We start from the raw sequence: 20218 nt of genomic DNA on the forward strand, positions 1-20218 counted from the left end.
TTTCCAATTATTGGTAAATAATTTGATATTTGACATTCTTAGTGATAGAGTTCATTTTCTTTGATCCTTTGGTGTCTGAAATATCTGGCTTTGTTCTAGCCATTCTCTGTATGCTGTAAGGTGGTTCAAGAACTATACATACCAACTATTCTTGTGACCAATTATAGAAATGAATAATGTATCAGGTTTGCACATGTTCCCATTCCTTGTTATATTATGTATCTACACATACTAATCACTTTTTCTCCTTTTCATTTAAAAAAAGTATGTATTAATCTAACTTCACTATTTAAGTGTTAACATAAGAGACTTTTCAGTGGGATAGCAACAGTACTTTAGGAATGATCAGAATAGCCAGTGCTAGATATGATGCCTGTTGTGAGTATGCAATCCCTCATATCGCGGAAAGAATGAGGGTTTTCTGCACTTGCAATAAAGACAAGCATCTTGTCAGATGAAGATACAGAGTTGCTTTGTTGCATGGAAGTACAATTGTGTATGAAAAGGTGCATATGGAGCTGACTAACCAGTTTTCCCTCTGCTGGCTCCAGCTCCATGAAGTGTTGCCAACAGAGGTCTGGAGAATCCCTGCGGCAGGAGCAGACTCTGTGGTGCCCGTGTGCATTCTTCCTGTCCAGGATCCTGTCGTGTGACTGCCAGAAGCACGTGGGCATATGCACTTGCACTTACCTGAATCGTCTTGGTGCCACCCTGTGGGTAACTTCTCACGAAGGTTCAGTGGCACCCCTGAATGGATTCCTAGTGAGTTGCAGGCATCTCAGTGGTAGGTTTTCAGCCTTGGTCCACCGTGCCTTGGAGGGTGTTTTCCTCCACCAAGCTCTGCATATAACTCTACCCCAGGGCAACGCAGGGAATGTAAGCTGGGCTACAGCCAAACTTCTCTAATAAGGACTGACCTCCCATTTGGGGGAGAGATCCTCTTCCAAGTTTTCTCCTTTCTTTAATATAGTTACCTTTATTCACTTACAATTAACCTCATTATTGATAATAATATTTATATCAAGCTTTATCTGTTGAAATTATTGTGTGGTTTATGTCCCCTTATGGATTCTGATACTGATAGCATTTGCAAAGAAGGAAAAAACAAGCAGGAAAGGGGGATTTGAAGAGTGTGTGTGGTGTAGACTTGAGGTCTGAAATAGGGTAGCCAGGGAAGTGAGGGGCAATGGATGTAAGTCAGGAAACATAGCATAGCAATAACCAGGGGAAGAGCATGCAAGGACACAGGGACAGTGAGAGCAGATGACCTGTGCAGGAGGTTATCATGATGAGCCAAATGAAAAGGGAACATGTAGGGGAGATCAGATCACACGAGGGCAACAGCGAGGGCTCTGGCTTTCATCTAGAGTGAGGCAGGAGCCCCTGGGGGGCAGAGGTGTGATCTGACCTATTTTAACTGGATCCCTTTGGGTGCCATGCTGTGCTGACTTGACTACAGCAAATGCTCCAGGATACAAGTAGGGGGCCTGTGGGAAGGCTGTTGTGAGTCAGGTGAGGAAAACTGGTCTTGTCCCAGTCCGTTGTTAGAAGATCGCTGGCTACATATTGTAGCCGAGGGAACAGGTTTGCTGATTAATCTAGTGTGGGTGTGAACGGACCAGAGGACTCCTGCCCACCCAGGGAGGCTGAGCACACGAAGAGTATCAAGGGCAGGCAGAGGGTTGCACGTGTTTATGGCTGCGAAAGGACCGGAGGGGACATCTGTCGCCCTGCCCAAAGATCGCATTCGGCAGCGGAGGGGCGGCGAGCGAGGGCAACTCACAGCAAGACAGCGCCAGACAACCGGGACGTCCTCTTCCAGGTCCACAGGCTGACACGTTTTAACCTCCATTTCTTGGAAGCTAACTCCAGGGAACTCCGCTGCTCGCTCCCGATCAGGCTGTGTCCAATCTCCCGTCCAAGGAGTTGCGGCCAAAGTGCCCCCAGGCCACTTGTGGGTTAGAGTGTTGTAGTGTTGCTCCTGTTGCATTAGAAAGTGCAGGGTCCCAAGCAAAAATTAATTAAGCTTGAATAAAAATACAGCCAACAAGTCGGGCGCGGTGGCGCACGCCTGTAATCCCAGTGGCTCGGGAGGCCGAGATAGGAGGATTGCGAGTTCAAAGTCAGCCTCAGCAATGGTGAGGTGCTAAGCAACTCGGTGAGACCCTGTCTCTAAATAAAATACTGAATAGGACTGGGGACGTGGCTCAGTGGTAAGTGCCCCTGAGTTCAATCCCCAGTACTAAAAAGAAAAAAAAAAAAAAAAATACAACCAACACCTTCAGAGAGAAAGGGAGAGACACGCCCTCAGCCGGCCCGCGACCACGCCCCGTCCCTCATCCGCCGCCAGGAACCACGCCCCGTTCGTAGAAACCACGCCCGACGTCTCCGCCCCGGGCCCCGCCCCCCGGCGCGGCCCCGCCCCAGTAGCGCGCGCGCCCGAGCGAGGCCCCGCCCCGGAGCGCGCTCGCCGCCGCCATCTTGGAGCGACCGCAGCGGCGCCCGCGGCCCGGAGGCGGTCCTGAGCCGCGGCGGCCGCGCCCGTGTCCGAAGGCGCCGCGCTCCGGGCCGGGCTCATGTGCGTGCGGCCCGCCCCAGGCCGCCCGGGCTTCGCCTCCGCCCGCGCCCCGCCCGGGCCTCCGAGGAGCCGCCGCCACCCCGGGCCCGCGGGGCAGGTGAGTGCGGCCGCGCGCGCTCAGGCCCGGCGCGGAGCGACCCGCCGGCAGCCCGCCCTCCCGCGTCACACCCTCGGCGCGGCCCGCAGGACCGCGTCCGCCCCTCCCCGCCGCTGGCGAGGCCCGGAGCCCCAGCCCCCGGTCGCCCGCCACCGCGCCGTGCCCTCCGCGGGCCCAGCTGGCAGGACCCTGCCGTCCGCGGGCCGCACCTGCCACGCCGCCGGGCCGCGGCGCCTCGGCGTCCCCTTCCTGCCCGCCCCGGTCCTTCCCTGTGCACTGTCCGGCCGGTCAGCGCCTGGAAGGCCTCCTCCCCGGCGTCGAGGCGGGGTGGACGCCGAGGTCAGAACGCCGCCCGGCCCCGGGCCCTGCCTGCGGCGACACGGCCCCCCGTCGGCGCCCCGCTGCTGCTCGCCTGCCCGGGTCCTTCGTCACTCCTCCTTCCCAGCATGCCTCCTAGGAGGCCCCAGATGTCACCAGTCGCCGTCCCCTCATCTTCCCTGGCCCGTCTCCCTGCCCGCGACTGCCCCGTTCCTTCTCCCATCCCTTCCGCTCTTCCTTCATACCTGTCACCTTCCTCTGTTCCCTTCTGCGCTTCCCCCGCCTTTTTTTAAGGCACTGGGGGTTGAACCCAGGTGTGCGCTACCGCTGAACCACATCCCAGTCCTTTTTATTTTGAGACAGGGTCTTGCTAAGTTGCCGAGGCTGGCCTCAAACTTGTAATCCTGCCTCAGCCCTCCAAGTGACTCAGATTACAGGCATGCACCATTGTGCCAGAGCTGGGCTCCCTTTGTGGTCCTCCGCCTGCTACTTTGTGTCTTTGCGATTTACCAGTCACTTGTTACTGACTGCTCCCAGTTGCCCCTGATTCCTTGCCCTGTCACCACCAGCTCCCCAAATCCATCATTTTCACTTGGTCCCCACCTCTCATTGCAATCCCCATTTTGTCGCTGTACCCTTCTCCTCTCTTGACTTGCTTCCGATCACCATCCCTGGTAGCTGCTTCTTGACACGGCCTTTCAGTACATCGCCAATGACTGACATTCAACCATCACCTTTTCTTGATACCCCTTCCTTTCTGTCTTCCCTTTTGACTTCCTAGTTCTCAGGTCAGGTAAGCCCTGGAGGTGAGAAGAGTCTAGCTATGACAGAAATGGAGGGACAGAGCCTTCCAGGATGAGAGGACAGCAGATGTGAGGTGGGAAAGGGCTGAATCTCCTCCAGGAATCTTGATGAGATCGATGTAGGTAGGGTAGGGGTGAGACAGGAGCCTGGGTTGAAGAGTTGGTCTTCCACTCAAGTTATTTTCAGGCATTAGTAAGGAGTTGGACTGAGTCTGAGTGTGGCGAAACCTAGGTTTAGAGTTTAGAGTTGAGTGCCATGATCATATGGATATGTCACATGGATAGGAGGGTGTAGTTGTGGTGTGGTGGTGACTTAGACCTCAGTAGTTATCTTGGGGAGATATTTTGGAGATTGAGTTGTTGGAACTTGATAAATTAGAAGAGAGGTGTAAGGCCAAATGCTGTGGCATATACCTGTATTGCCTGGCACAGTGATGCACACCTGTAATCCCAGTGATTCCAGAGGCTGAGATGATCATAAGTTCAAGGCCAGCCTTGGCAACCCTGTCTTGAAATAAAGAATAAAATGGTCTGGAGTTGTAGCCCAGTGGTACATTGCCCCTGGTCCAATCCTTAGTACAGAAAGGAAAAAAGAAAGAAAAATGTGAGGGAATGAGAACTCAGTATGATTTCTAGGGTTCCTGATGTAGCAGATGGGTAGATAGTGTAACTGTTTACTGAAAGGAGGAAGTTGGATTGGGTAGTGATAGGCGTGGGGGAGCTAATACATGTCTGAGTAGTGAGAGAAGTCTGAGTAGTCCAAGGACCACTAGGGAGAACGCATCTTGCAGAAGAATGTGGAACCCAAAGGAAGGGCCAGGCTGCGAGTATGCAGCTTGCAACAGGACGCTAATATTTAAAGCATTGAAAATGACTAGTTACTTAAAACCACACACACACACACACACACTGCAGAATTATTGAGCATTTGTTATGTGCCATTACATTAAATGCTATGTGTGAATTATTTATTCCTCATAGTGACCCTAGGACATAGGAAGTATAATTTCCCTCTTTCACAGATGAAGAGACTGAAATATACAACAAATTTTTTAGAGCTGGAATTTGTACCTCAAGCAGTTTGACTGTAAATCTCTGCTGCCTTTTTTTTTTTTTTTTAAGGTTAAAGAAAGGGCTTTTAGAATATTTAATTTTTAAGATGTTTGAATAAAAATAATGATGACTGATTATGTAGCAGGCACTCTGTGTGTTTGTATGTGAATATGTGTGGATGCCCTAGTAAACTTTATGTATTTTTTTTTTTTTTTTTTTTTTTTTTTTTTGGTACCGGGGATTGAACTCAGGGACACTCAACCATTGAACCACATCCCAAGCTGTATTTTGTATTTTATTTAGAGACAGGGTCTCACTGAGTTGTTCAGTACCTTGCTTTTGCTGAGGCTGGCTTTGAACTTGTGATGCTCATGCCTCAGCCTCCCAAGCCGCTGGGATTACAGGCATGGGCCACCATACCCAGTGGCCCAGGCACATTTTAAAGTGCATTATCCATAACGTCTCATTTATTTTTTTTTTAAATATATTTTTTAGTTGTAGATGGACACAATTTTATTTTTATAGAGTACTGAAGGTCCAACCTAATGCCTAACAGGCACAAGGCAAGTGCTCTGAGCTTTAACCCCAACCTCTCATTTACTCTTTAAAACAATTTAGCAATGTAGTGGCTCTTGATATTCATATTAATATTCACACAAGAACACTGAAGCGCAAATAAAATCTGTAACATACCTGAGGTCAAAATAAACCAGAGAGCCTTGGCTCAACTCAGGTGGTTGACTTCACAGCCTGAGCCCTTTCACTGTTGCCTCTGGGTACCTCAAGTACGTCTCATCTGAACTCATAATTTAAAAGGTACCAGAGTGTACACCTGACGGTGGGTCTCTCACCTGGACCCTCAGCTACACTCTTCTTTTTTCCAGGCATCTGATGTCAGTGTTTTCCTTTATATACTTCTAAAGATAGTTTATTAATAGGCAATCCTGTGTGAGAAAGAGGTACACATTTTATAGAAATGAGTAGCATGTCTTTCACCCACTACCAGCATGCCACTGTTGTCTCAGTAGTCAGTATCTTGGCTCATCTTGCTCTCTCCTGCCTGACATATGTTGACATCCACTCATGCTCCTGATCTGGCCTGGATGCCACCTGAAGCCTCTACTTCACCTCCAGGGCACAGGGTTTTTTATTTCTTCCATTGCTTTTGCTTAGTTCTCCCTTGTAGGCTTGTGAATTGTATCTATTTCTGTGTCCCATGATGCATTGTATGCCCATGAGAATTAGGCATTATGCCCCCTGAATATTCAAGACCAAATATTTTATACAGTAATCCATGCTCTCTTTATATGTGATACTTCTTACCCAGTTTTGTGTACATGCTGTGTTTGTGGTAGCTGCATGGACCTGTGATTACCAGTCTGAGGCCAACAAATCTGTTCGTGTAAGTTAAACAAAACTTTAAAATTATTTTTACACACATTATAAGGGTTTAACCAGGTCATCTCATGCTTGTTAGAAGCCTAGTTGGCAGCTTTATGTATTTTTTTTTAATTAAAAATCTAAATAAACTAAATATGGTTAGTCTTTTAATAATAAAGTTGTTTTTGATGAGAAGATTAAAAAGTGTTCTACTTGGTGCTTAGTGAAAATATTTTGCAGTAATGTATATATGTTATTGTCATTTATATTAATTTAGAAGTTATCTATTAACAATTTTTCAATATTGTCAAAAAATAATGAGTAGCATATTCTTTAGCTTCAGACGTTTTTGTGTGTATGGTTCTGGAGACCAAATTCAGGGTCTTACAAATGCTAGGAAAATGCTCTGCCACTGAGCTGTATTCCCAGTCCAGTAGCTTACCTTTTAAAAATTGTGTTGGAAATCCTGTTGTGTCCACACACAGCAAGCAACCCTCATTTGCTTGTTTGCTTTGCAGTCCTGGGAACTGAACCTAGGGCCTTGCACATGCTAGGCAAGTGCTTTACCACTGAGCTACATCCCCAGCCAGCTCTCATCTTTTTAACACAGAATATACGATATTTTTTGCAGGAATTGAACCCAAGGGTGCTTACCACTGAGCTACATTCCCAGCCCTGTGTGTGTCTGTGTCTGTGTGTTTTGGTATTGAGGATTGAACCTAGGGGTGCTTAACCACTGAACCACATCCTCAGCTCTTTTTTATATTTTTATTTAGACACAGGGTCTCACTAAGTTGCTGAAGCTGGTTTTGAACTAATGATCTTGCCTTAGTCTCCCTAGCCACTGGGATTACAGGTGTGCATAACCACAACCTGCTATTTTTTTATTTTGAGCAGTCTCACTCAGTTGCTTAGGGCCTTACTCTAAATTGCTAAAACTGGCTGTGAACCTGTGATCCTCCTGTCTCAGCCTTTTATTTTGTTTAAAATATTATTTGGCAGGCAATAAAAGAGCAGATCTTAAATGTATAAATTTGATGGGTTTTAATAAGCGTACACACACTTATGTGTCTATCCCTCATGTTGAGATATAGAATGTTTCCATCAACCCTGAAAGTTTCCTTGTGTCTCCATTAAAACCATCCCCCAATTCTGAAGGTAACCATTGTTATAATTTCTGTCACTATAGATTGATTTTGCTTGTTTTTGAACTTCAAGTAAATAAAATATGTCATAAAGTATTTCCTCTTTGGTGTCTGTCTTTTACTCAATTTAATGTTTTTGAGATTTCTTGATTTTGCGGCTGTCTTTAGTTTGTTTCTTTTTATTTGGGTAGCATATGAAATAGCATGAGTTGTTTATCTGTTTTTCCATTGATAGACATTTGTGTTATTTTTATTTTTTGCTATTATTATTAAAGTCACTATGAAGATTCTTATACAAGTCTTTTTTGTGGACATGTTATTTCTTTTGTGGGAATAGCTAGGAATAGAATTGTTATACCTGTTGATATAGTTATAACATATAGATGTATGTTTTAGTTTTTAGAAAACTGCCAAACAGACAGGTGTGGTGGCACACACCTATAATCCCAGCAGCTTGGGAGTCTGGGGCAGGAGGATGAGTTTAAACCCAGCCTCAGCAATGGCCAGGAGTTAAATAACTCAGTGAGACCCTGTCTCTAAATAAAATACAAAATAGAGGTGGAGATGTGGCTCAGTGGTTGGGTACCCTTGAGTTCAATCCCTGGTACCAAAAAGAACTTGCCAAACAATTTTCCAGCCTGATGCCATTTTACACTCCTACCGGTAATGAATGAGAGTTTGTTTTTCCACATCTGTTCTAGCACTTGGTATTTTCAGTTTTTTTTTTCCCCTGCTCCTGCAGATTAAACACATTCTCAAGCATGCTAGTAAGAACTGCACTACTGAGCTACACCTTCTCAACCTCAGTCCTGTCAGTTTTAGCCTCACAGGTGGTAGTTGTTTCTTACTGTGGTTTTAATTTGCATTTCTCTGATGAATGAGAGTGGTGAACAACTTTTCATGTGCTTAGTGGACGTCTGTGTATCTTTTGTGGAGTATCTATCCAATCTTTTACCCATCTCTATTGGTTTGTCTGTCTTTATTGTTCATTTTAAGGAGTTAAAATGTGTTGTGGTTACAAGTCCCTTGTTATGTGTACACATGTATGTATGGATGTACAAACATGGCAAGGGCATCACATTTTTTTAGATGTTGATAGACCTTTATTGTATTCATTTGTTTATATGTGGTGTCGAGAATCAAACTCAGTGCCTCTGAGTGTATGCCACGCAAGTGCTTTACCACTGGGCCACAATCCCAGGCCTCTCTCTTTGTTTTGTACTGAGGATTGAACCCAGGAGTACTTTCTACTGAGCTACATCCCCTGACCCCCCTCCCCCCGCCCCCCAGATAGGGTTTCGCTGATTTGCCTAGGGCCTCGCTAAAGTTGCTGAGGCAGACTTTAAATTTGTGATCCCTTCTGCCTCAGCCTCCGGAGCTGCTGATATTACAGGTGTGGGCCACTGTGCTAGCTCCTTTCTCTCAGGGGCACTTTATCACTGAGCTATGTCCCCAGGGCTTTTTATTTTATTCATTTGATCTATATTCAAAATATATTTATTGGAATGGGTTCTATCTTGATTCAGGTTACTTTTCACACTGCTTCCTCCCGAAGGAATATTCTGTAAGCCTTACTTTTCCTCCTGAAGGCTACAGAAGACAGTGGAGCAGCCAATACACAAAACCACTGTTAGTATATGGCTAAAGGTTGTGGTGATTTTATAGCATCTTGGGCACTTCATATCTTTGAAGTGCTGCTTCTTAAACATTCCTCTTCTCTTCTGGAGAAGGATGAAGGAGATCCTTTGAAAGAGGGGAGAACTTAACCACTGCTGCCCCTGGTCTGTGCAGCTGGGCTGCCATTTACCTTCTCTCTGCCCTTGTCTATGAGAGCAGTTATTGTCCTAAGCAGTGTGGAGGGTGAATGAGGACCCTCTATGACCCAAAATCAGTGTGAGAGAAGCAGGTAGAGAGAAGAGTGAGAGCTCTGCAGAAACCTGAATCAAAGCACTCCAAGGTATATTTTCATGGGGAGGTCATCACTGCTGGAAAACTTTATTTTTATTTAGAGACAGGGTCCCTTTTGTTAAGTTGCCAAGACTGACCTGGAACTTAGGATCCTCCTGCCTTAACCGCCTAAGTTACTGTGGTAATAGGTGTGTGCCACCATGCCCAGCACATGTCTAGTTCTTGGGTTTTTTTTTTTTTTTTTTTCCTAATACTGAGGATTGAACTCAGGGCCTCACACAAGCTAGGCAAGCAGTCTACCACTGAGCTATATCTTTAGCCCTGTCTAGTAATTTGTGTGTGTGTGTGTGTGTGTGTGCACGCGCACGCGCATATGTGCGTGCACACTGGGGATTGAACCCAGGGCCTTGTGCATGCAAGGCAAACACTCTACCAGCTGAACTATATTCCCAGCCCATGTCTAGTAATTTTTAATTGTATAATGGACATTGTGAATGGTACCTTCTATAGACTCAGGTTTATGTTATTTCCTCTTATAGAGTGTTGAGGTTTGCTGGGTGCAGTGGAATATTCCTGTAATACCAGATACTTGGGAGGTTGAGGTAGGAGGATCACAAGTTCCAGGCAGTCTGGGCAACTTAGTAAGACCCTGTCTCAAAATAAAAGTAATAAAAAAGGCAAGTAGGTATATAGCTCAGTGGTGGAGCGCATATGTGAGGCCCTCTAGTACTAAACGAAAAAATAAAAGTTGAGTTTTGCTGGACCGGTGGCACGTGCTCCCTAGGAGGCCTTGAGTCCAGGAGTCAAGACTAGCTTGGGTAACATAGCAAGACCCTGTCTCAACATGCATGAGCACACACACAAAAAAAGAGCTTTGAGTTTGTTGATTATCCATGGTGGGGGTTGAACCCAGGGCCTGTGTGTGTACTCTACCACTAAGCCACACCCCAGCAAGAGTGTTGAGTTTTGTTAGGGCGGGCTGTTAAATTGCTGGGTCATCTTGTGATTGTGCAGCCATTATTCCAGGGTTTGCTAGGGTAGGTGTGTTTTGGTTTTGCCCTAAGTTTTAGTTTTAGTTTTAGGTTCTTCTTCCTAAGATGTGGTCCTTCTGGGTTATAATGGAAAGCCTTTCTAATTTGGCAGAACTTGAACTCCAAATGTTGTCTTCCTATTTCGGGACAGCTGCTGAAATGTTTGTCAGCTCTTTTACCTCCTAATGGTTGCTTTCTGCTTCCTCCTTGGAGTCTCATCTACCACATGCAGTTTCTGCGTCAGCAAAGGATCAGAGAAGTTTAATGTAGATTTGGGGGCTCCCTTTTTTGTTGTAATTTTTCTCTCAATTTTCAGTCATTCTCCAGCCCTGAATTGAACATTTTCCTCATTTTAGTAAGGCTGCTGATTTTACTTAAGCACAATTCTCTTGTGTTCTGTGAGAACAGAGATGTCCCCACAGATCAAAGCTGTTCAGTACAGAGCCCTTCTGCTTCATTTTCCTTTCAGTAATTGTGCTTTTCTGGTTTCTACATGTTCCTTGCCTTCAGATAGCTGTGTTTTATATTTTGTGCAGTGTCCACACACACACATTTATAGTATTATTTTTTTAAGAGACGGGATCTTGCCATGTTTCTCAGGCTGACCCTGAACTCCTGGGCTCAAGTGATTCTGCTGCCTCAGCTCCTAAATTGCTGGAACTAGACGCTTGCCTTCTTAAACCCATTATACACATCAACATAGAAGAGAAGAGAGATTGGGATTGAGCAGAGTTAGAGCAGAAGATTAGAGACTGACAAAACTGGCTGTGGGGCTGGAGGAATATAGGGTATGGTGTCAAAGAAGGCACTGCTGGATGTGGTTGGCCACACTTGTGATCCCGGTGACTCAGGAGGTCGATGCAAGTTCAAGGCCACCCTGGGCACCTTAGTGAGACAATGTCTCAAAATAAAACTCAAAAGGGCTGGGGATGTAGCTCAGTGCTGGAAGAAAGAAGAAATAAAATAGCTGTGTTACATAACAAACCACCCTGACGATTAATGGCTTTAAACAAATCCTCTTTTGGTCATGAATCTGGATTGGCAGTTTGGGCTGGACACAGCAGGGGATACGCCTCTCTGTTCCCCAGGTTGTCCCTTGGTTTACATATAGGAAGGAGCTGGATGGTTAGGCCTCTCTCCGGGACTTTGCCACCCTCAGGGAGGTTAGACTAAGCTTGTTCACACATGGGTCATGGGATTCCAAGAGTGGAAGTCTTGAGGCCTCTTGAAGCTGAGACTCACTACTGGCGCCTTTTGTGGGTTATAGCAGGTCACAAGGCCGGCCTAGAGTCAAGAGACAAATAACTTCTTTTTTTCTCTTTTGCTCTCTTTTTCTCCATTTTTAGTGATGCATTGTAATTATATTATACATTCTTTGACTTCCTTCCTGAGATGAGGAGCTGTGTTAAATGTGTGTCCATTTTAAATTTGTCACAGTTGTCTTAGGAGAGGGAAACCAGCTTCCTAGTGAGATAAAGCAGGATTGCTAAGCTACATTAATGTTTCCTTGAGGTTTGTGGTCATTAATGCAAAATGAGTAAAACCCAAGCTAGGTTTACTTGTAGATGCCTTCTCTGACTAACACTCCCCACCTCCCTCCCATCCCCGGCACCTGACAGATGACAATAGTTGCTAACATTTACTAGGTACTTACTATTTGCCAGACATGAGTTGACTACTTAGATTATCTCGCTTAGTATTTGGACTACCCTCTGAGGCGTACACTGTCACCATCTATGTTGTGCAGTAGAGGAAACAGGCACAGAGAGTTGAGGACTTGAACTCAGGTGTGACTGATGGCACAATCCATATTCTCATTCTCCACATGATAACCAGCATCTGACTGCGTTAATACATGGGAAAAAGTTATCAAAGGAGTTATAAAGGAAATAACAAAGATTGAGGGTGACCTTGCTCTGGTTGTGTGATTATTTATTAAGGCCTCTGCTTTTTTTTTTTTTTTTTTTTTTTTTTTTGGTGGTACAGGGGTGTTTTACTACTGACCTACACCCCCAGCTCTTTTCATTTCTATTTTGAGACAGCATCTTGTCAAGTTGCTAAGGCTGGCCTTGAACTTACCTCCTTCCTTAGCTGGGATTACAGATGAGCACCACAATGTCTGGCTCAGCCTCCCTCTACTTTCTGCGAATTGTTGTTATAGTAGACAACCTGTGGCACTGAGTCATGCTGAGCTGTAGGAAGGTTTCTACAAAAACCAGTTGTGGTGATCACTTCTTTTTCTTGTGACTGATGTGCTCCTAAAACCGGAGCTCCTGGCTCTTTTGTTTCTCTTGTATAGACTTGAAATTTGCCTGTTGCCCATTTCCTCCCTGGTGTTTGCTGTTGTTGATGGACCTTTATTTTATTCATTTATTTGTATGTGGTGCTGAGAATTGAACCCAGTGCCTCACACATGCTAGATATGTGCTCTGCCACTAGGCCACAACCCCAGTCCACTCCCTGGTGCTTTTTTATGCTGCTTTCAGTCTGATTGGTAAGACTTTTTATCCAACTTGTCTCCAGCTGTTTTTTCTTAGAGTCTTAGCCCGGAGTCCGTCTTGCTCCTGCCATCCCTTGACAAAGGACTCCCACTCTGGTTCTGATGTTTTCAGGAGTGAAGTATTGAGAATGTGTGCAGTGTGAGCCCTCTGTTACATATGGGGTGGTATGATTTGTCTTTGATTCGTCATAGTTGATTTCTTTCTGGAGTTGTCTGTTGTTGGCCACTGTGCTAGGCCACTAGTGGCAGTCATGATAGCTATTTGTCATGGAATTGCACACTTACCTACATGACATGTACAGCAGGCACTTGCCCAAGTTTGCTTGGCAGTGATGGAACTGGCCTTTATGTTTGGGCCTTTGTGATGAGGGAACGCTGTACCATGGACAGGCCTGTCTGCCTCCAGGGCTTCTCTGGCAGCTTGACTCCATGACAAAAGAATAGGAGCGAGGACCTTAGCACCAGTGATGAGAGTGTGTCGTCACCATGCTTACCAACTCTGTTCTGAGAGCTGACATGGTTCTTAGGGATGAGCAGACGGTGGGTTTTCACTTTTCACTTGCATCTTCATTGAATGTAACAGCCAGGGGCATACTCTTATGAAAAACTAGGAGGTATGGAAGGCCTAACTCAGGCCTGACAGAGCCCTTGCTCAGATATCTAGTGGGGCTGTGTAGAAGTCACCTTTCTGAGAATTTGCTGGGGTGAAAATTGATACTGCAGGAGTTTGAAGATCCAGCAGTGTGTGGTCATGAAAGCAAGTGTGCTCAGCATAGCACTCAGGCCAGCTGCCAGTGCTGTGTCCTCACTGTATATCCATTGCAGGGCAGATGCTCTATGTACAGTCTTATAGCACCCTCACGGATCTTGATGGGGTGAGATGGGACCATGAAGCAGGCAGGTGCTATGGACTAAATTGTGTTCCCTCACGAAGTCATATGTTGGAATCCTAACTCCCAATCTAGTCACATTTGGAGGTGGGACTTGAGGTGATTAGGTCAGATAAAGTCACAAGGGTGGGGCTGTCAAGATGTGATTAGTGTGCTTTATGTGAAAAGTCACCAGAGAGCTTGTGTGCTCCCTCCCTGCCTTGAGGACACAGCGAGAAGGCAGCTGCCTGTCAGCTGTCTGCAAGCCAGGAAGACAGGCCCTGTCAGCAACAGCACTGGCCAGTACCTTGAACTTGGACTTCCAGGCTCCAAAACTATGAGAAATAAATGTCTGTTGTTTACACAACCTAGCCTATGGTATTTTGTTGTGGCATCCTGAGCTAAGACACCTTATGAAGGTTGCCTGGGAATGACGGGTGAGCAGGAAGGCAGGCTGGCTCCCAGCAGAGCAGTCATGCAGACTGGCCCCTGGCCACTGCTGGTCTGAGGGTGCATTTTTACTTATGTTGCATAGTGCTGGCCCACATAGTGTTAAAAAAATAAAAGTTATTGTCATCATTTGAAGATTTGGGGATTTAAAAAACCATGTCTGCATTTCTGGCAGACATATCTCCCTAGCCTGTGTTCTTGCATGCCTGCAGTGGCTGGGGAGGGCCTGTTCCTGCTCCTTAGGTGAGCATGTGATCTCTTGTGTTCAGTTTTTACATTGTGTGTGTCTTCTCCTTCCCTCCACTAGTGCCCTACCCTGTACTGGCCTTTAGATTTCATCGCGGAGAATCAGCAATCTGGTGGCTGGGCATGTCTCCATTGCCATCGTAGGAAAAGTTTTTATTGCCGAGTGTAGTGCTTTAGGGTGTTCACTTTTGAATGGAGCCAGAGTCCCCCTTTCCCCATCTTATCTTTCTGGTGTCTGGAGTTAGGCTAGTTTATGTTCTTCTGGCCCCTGACCCCAGCACACACACACAAGACTTGTTCACCAGACAGATTATCTCCTCCTCTACTGTGCTGCTTGTCCCTTCTTATGGGAATATGCCAGAGTCAGGAACTGACAATCTGTAGGAGGAGAAGCAGAACCAGCTGCCAGCCCCCACTGCTCATCAGCCTGCTCCCTGCTTTTGCCATGGGCCCTGGCTAGGGGAAGGAATCTAGCCTCACAGCATTCACCACCAGCACCTGTTCTGGGACCAGTCTTTACTGTTACTTCAGTTCCCTGTATTTGTTTTATTAGAAAATGTTATCGTCCAGAATTGCAGCTGTGATTTCATGTATTTATGTATATATTATTCTCTTACAGAGATTTTTAAAAGATGAATCTTTAACAAAGTAATAAATATAAGGCTTCCAATTTTAAAATCTGCCTTTACATGTAGCTGTCCCCTTCCCCTAGTCCTATTCCATACAAGCAACTACTTTTAAACTCTTCTAGCTACTTGATTCTGTTTATTTATTGGTACTAGGGATTGAACCAAGGGGTGCTCTACCACTGAGCCACATCCCTAGCCCTTTTTATTTCTTATTTTGAGACAGGGTCTCACTAAGTTGCTTAGGGCCTCAACCTCCTGAGTCGCTTGGATTATAGGCATGCGCCATAGTGTCTGGCCTGTGTATTCATTTATTAATTTATCAATATTGGGGATTGAAATCAGGGCCTCATGCATTCTAGGCAAGTGTTCTACTGCTGAGCTATATCTCCAGCTAAAATTTACCACTTTAAACCATTCACCGTGCTTTTGAACCTTCATTTCTATCACATCCATCACCATGATCTACCACCTCTCTCCTCCTGTGTATTCTGCTACTGAGCTTCAGCCCCAGTTCATCTTCTTAATGAAACCTACCCATTACATTATAGACTGCCTGTTCTCCCCCTCCCCCTAGCTCCTGGTGACTGCCATTCTACTTTCTGTCTGAGTTTGAGTACTCTAGTTTCCTAATATAGGTGGAAGTGTATAATCAGTGGCTTATTTCATTTAGTGTAATGTTCTCAAGGTTCATCCATATTGTATCATGTGTGGGAATTTCCTTCCTTTTTAAGCTTGAATATTCCATTGCACGTCCATACTATTCTGTCTGTACCCTTGTGCTGGGGATGGAACCCAGGGCCTTGAACATGCTAAGCATGTTGTGTATCACTTAGTCATACCCTGAACCCCTGTACGACATTTTGTGTATCCACTCATCTGTCATTGGACACATGAGTTGTTCCTGCTTTTTGGCTGTTGTCCCCACTGCTATGGTCTAAAGAAGACACTCTTGACCAGGCATAGAAGCACATGCCTGTAATCCCAGCAGCTTGGGAGGCTGACACAGGAGTATTGCAAGTTCATCGCCAGCTTCAGCAAGTTAGCAAGCCCCTAAGCAACTCAGCGAGACACTGTCTATAAATAAAATATTAAAAAGGACTGAGATGTGACTCAGTGGTTAAGTGCCCCTGGGTTCAATCCCTGGTACAAAAAATAAAATAAAATAAAATAAAAATAAAGAAGACACTCTTGGAGCCAGGCTCAGTGGCACATGCCTGTAATCCTAGTGGTTTGGGGGACTGAGGCAGGAGGATTGCAAGTTCGGAGCCAGCCTCAGCAACTTAGTAAGGCATTTAGCAACTTGGCGTCTAAATAAAATATTCAAAAAGGGCTGGGGATGTGGCTTAGTGGTTAAATGCCCCAAGGTTCAATCCCTGGTACAAAAAAAGACACTTTTGGAGACTGTTAAGTAAGAATCAAGGAAGAACTGCCAGGTGGCAAGGACTGAGACAACCCTGAGTAGATTTATATGAGTAATACTGTAAAACACCCTTGAAAGTCAAACTTTAATAGACATACAAAATTCTTAGGTAGAAAGACAATTATATAAAAATGTCAATTCTTCTAACATTACTTTTTTACATATATCTATATATATCTAAATTTGTATATATACACATAAATGTATAAAAATATATATATATATATATTTTTTTTTTTTTTTTTTTGAGATAAGGTCTTACTAATATGCTTGGTCTTGAACGCCTGAGCTTGGGTGATCCTCCTACCTTAGCCTCCTGCAGGCACACTGCACTGACTTTGAATAAGGCCTGCCTTTTCTCTTTTCTCTTCCTTCCTTCCTTTTCCATGTTGAGGATGAACCCAAGGTGCTAAGCAAGGCTCCCCCATTAAACCACACTGTCAAATCCTTTTTCCACGGCATTGATTTGTTGGGCAGTTGGGTTATTTGTCTTGTAAACTTTCCCACACTGTGGATTTGTCTAATTGCCTCCTTCTGTATCGTTTAACTTGTTTTTCTCCCGTATTTTCTGAAAAAGACATATTACATCTGACAGTGTGATTAGATTTAAGCACTTTTCTTTCTTTTTTTCTTTTGGTACAGGGAATTGAACCTAGGGGTGCTTTGCCACTAAGCCCCATCCCCAGCCATTTTAACTTTTTATTTTGAGACAGAGTCTCAAAATTGCTCAGACTGACCTTGAACTTGGAATCCTCCTGTCTCAACCTCCTGAGCTGCTGGAAGTACAGGTGTGTGCCACTGTGCCTGACTTTTCTTTTCTTCCCTTTTTTAAGGTAGGACAACTGAATAGATGGGGATCTGATGGATTTTGATTTCATATTCATAGGGATCTAGATTTTTTTTTTTTTAACATTCTCTCTCCATTTGATATAACTTTCATATCTTATGACTTTGTCTCTCAAGAAGTAGGTGTGAGGGCTGGAGAGATAGCTCAGCTGGTAGAGTGCTTGTCTCACATGCACAAGGTTGTGGGTTCAATCCCTAGCACCACACACACACACACACACACACACACACACAGAGGGCTGGGGTTGTGGCTCAGTGGCAGAGTGCTTGCCTAGCATGCTTGAGGCCCTGGGTTCGATCCTCAGTACCACATAAAAAAATAAATAAAGACATCATGCATCTACAACTAAAAATATTAAAAAAGAAAGAAAGAAAATAAACTCTGACCTACAGTGGGTTGGCCATCCTTATCTTATTAACCCCTGGGGATGTCTGTGTGGTAATGCTTTCTCCTTTCAGATTTTGGATTGGGTCTTTGTTTGTCTTATTAGTTTTTGGTATTTATTTGGACAGTAAAGCATTTTATTCTACCTATCCTGTGAAGGAGTTCATTTTCCTTATTGGGCTTCCAGTTGGGAGAACAGAAAAATCACTTTCCCATGGCTTCTTACCCCACAGATAGATATATTAAACAGAATAGGAAATGTTTAAGGAAAACAAAAACAATCTAGTAGCACTGAGTAGTAGCACCTGGGACAAATTTTTTGGGAAACATCATCTGTATTTTCTGGAGCTATGTGTTGTATATCTTGGCCATTTCTGTTTATCACAGACCTTAAGGTAGGTGCTTGAAATCATTCTTATTTTATCTCTTGTGTGGTGTTATCGAAGTCTGTTTTCACTCATTTGTGGAAATCCTTATTGCGGGGGAAGGGAGTAGAAGTGGGGGAGTGAAGGAAGTAGCTAGTTCTGCCAACTATTAAAATATATTTAAAGTCTTCATAATTAAAATTTAGTGTTGTTAGTACTTATCTAGTATAATGTTAAGCGTTACATTTGTGTTCTGCTGGATTTGGCACATCCAATCTGATAGACAATAAAGACACTCTCTTTATGCAAGATAGTGTTTATTTTAGAAATAATGCGAAAGCAAATGTGAAAGGAGAGAAAGAAAAGAAAGTACATCACCAGATGGGTGAAACACCAAACTCGAAGTTATATAGCTGGGGTGTCCCGAAGCAGCTTTTCAGGGTCCTGACTGGGAAGTCCTGGGCAGAGGGTTCTCTCTATGGGTAGGACCCCAGCTACATGACTTCAGATGTTGGTGTTTCCCCTGTCTGGTGATGTATTTCTTTTCTTTTTCTCTGTCCTTTCATGTGTGCTTTTGATTTTGCTTTCATCTTGTTACTAAAATAAACACTATCTTGCATAAAGAGTGTCTTTGTTGTCCATTGGATCTGACCTGCCAAATCCAGCAGCTGCACACAAATGTAATGCTTACACAGTACATCTAGGCAAACTGATGGGACAGATTGGAAAGGTCATTAGTATCCCTAAAATACATATGGAAATTTAGTATATGATAAAGATAAAATTTCAAATAGTGGAGGAAAGACAACTGTGGAGCTCTATGGTAGGAGATCACACTATGTGTCAGGATAAATTCCAAGTTAATCATGTTATTGTGAAGATAATGAAGTACTAAAGACAAGGGCAAATTTCTTTATAACTAATAGAGAAAACTTTTCTAACTATGACTTAGAATCCAGAAGCAGTGAGAGAAAACTGAGAAAATTGATTACAAAACAATAACAAAAAAACTGCATTGCGAAAATTACTATAAGCAAAGTCAAAAGACCATGACAAACAGAAAAATATGTGGAACTTATAGTAAAAGGGCTTTTATCTTTAACATAGGACATAGCTCCTTAAAAAGTAGCTGTTTTTAAAGAAAGAAACAAAATAAACTGAGGGCAAAAGAAAGGAATTGTTTATGGAAAAAAAAATGGAAATGACTCTTAGTTTATATGCTTGCATTTCTTGTAATAAAAAAACTAATTAAAACTATATTGAACTATTGTTTTTTACTTACTATGTTGGTGGGGTGACCAACTGCCCTGATTTTTCCAGGACTTTGCTAATTTTAGCACTGAAGTTCTTGTGTTTCAGGAAACCCCTCAGTGTTTGGCAAACTGGGATGGCTATCTGTTGGCCAAAATCCAAAAGTTTAACCATATTCTCTCTTCACAGGCTGTGGGGAAAGAGTAACTATCTTCTTGCCAGTAGGAATGCAAAATGGTGCAACTCCTATAGTGAAGGATTTGTTTGTCTTGCAAATATAGACATGCACCTGTCGTTTTTCTCAGAACCCTACATCTAAGTATCTGTCTCAAAGATTTGCTGGCAAAAATAGGAAACAGCTTTTATAAAAGGCTATTCACTACAGAATTATTAACCAGCAAAATACTTGTAAAAATCCATGCTTTATGTCTTCACAAGGGAAGTGGGTAAATAAAACCAAGGTGAATGCACACACTGGGTAATAGCAGTGCAAAAGTAATGTGAGCCTTTTTGATAGGGGACAGGAAATTGTTACCACATTAAAGGGAGAAGCACTTCTGGGTCCTAGTGAAATTCCCTGGGTTACTTTGTGGGTACTTTGTTTTATGTTTTTTTTTTGTTGTTTTTTTTTTTTTGTTTGTTTATGTTTTGTTTTTTTGCATGCTGGGGATTGAACCCAGGGCCTTGTGCTTGCAAGGCAAGCACTCTACCAACTGAGCTATCTCCCCAGCCCTAGTATATTTTTTAAAGTTATTTTTTAAAGTTATTTTTTAAAGTTAGTGAAAATGTTACTTCAAGAAGAGAAAAGGGGGATCTCTGAAAAACGCAAGGTACAGAATGCTGTTTGTGATATGCTGTCTTGTGAAACAAAGGTTGGAAACAATATGAAAATGCATGTTTACTTTGATTTTTTAAAAATTCCAGGCACTGTGGGGCCTGCCTGT

At 44.0% G+C, this 20218-nt stretch overlaps 2 protein-coding genes and 1 pseudogene across 10 annotated transcripts in view; 1 reads left to right on the forward strand and 2 right to left on the reverse strand.

The window, feature by feature from the left end:
- Nucleotides 1-2336: 2336 nt before the first annotated feature.
- LOC124982993 (myosin heavy chain IB-like) lies at nt 2337-3716 on the reverse strand. Its single transcript, XM_047549831.1, has 2 exons — nt 3629-3716; nt 2337-2944 (listed from the first exon to the last, which is right to left on the reverse strand). The coding sequence occupies exons 1-2, from the start codon at nt 3714-3716 to the stop codon at nt 2337-2339; spliced, it is 696 nt and encodes a 231-aa protein (XP_047405787.1).
- Nucleotides 2458-20218, forward strand: part of Ppp6r2 (protein phosphatase 6 regulatory subunit 2) — a 91562-nt gene continuing 73801 nt past the window's right edge. For all 9 annotated transcript variants that reach the window (XM_047547980.1, XM_047547983.1, XM_047547984.1 and 6 more), the window contains exon 1: nt 2458-2675. The gene's annotated coding sequence lies outside the window, so the exon portion shown is untranslated. The remainder of the gene's footprint in view (nt 2676-20218) is intronic.
- LOC124982994 (40S ribosomal protein S27-like) lies at nt 8902-9177 on the reverse strand (annotated as a pseudogene).

Source organism: Sciurus carolinensis, chromosome 4 (genome assembly GCF_902686445.1).
Source record: "Sciurus carolinensis chromosome 4, mSciCar1.2, whole genome shotgun sequence".
In the NCBI taxonomy this organism is placed as follows: Eukaryota; Metazoa; Chordata; class Mammalia; order Rodentia; family Sciuridae; genus Sciurus; species Sciurus carolinensis.

Coding starts and splice junctions, on each gene's coding strand:
- LOC124982993 (XM_047549831.1), bottom strand. CDS start 3,716: ATGTCAGTCATTGGCGATGTACTGAAAGGCCGTGTCAAGAAGCAGCTA. Junction 2,945..3,628: donor CAAGTCAAGAGAGGAGAAGG/GTACAGCGACAA, acceptor GACAGTGCACAG/GGAAGGACCGGGGCGGGCAG.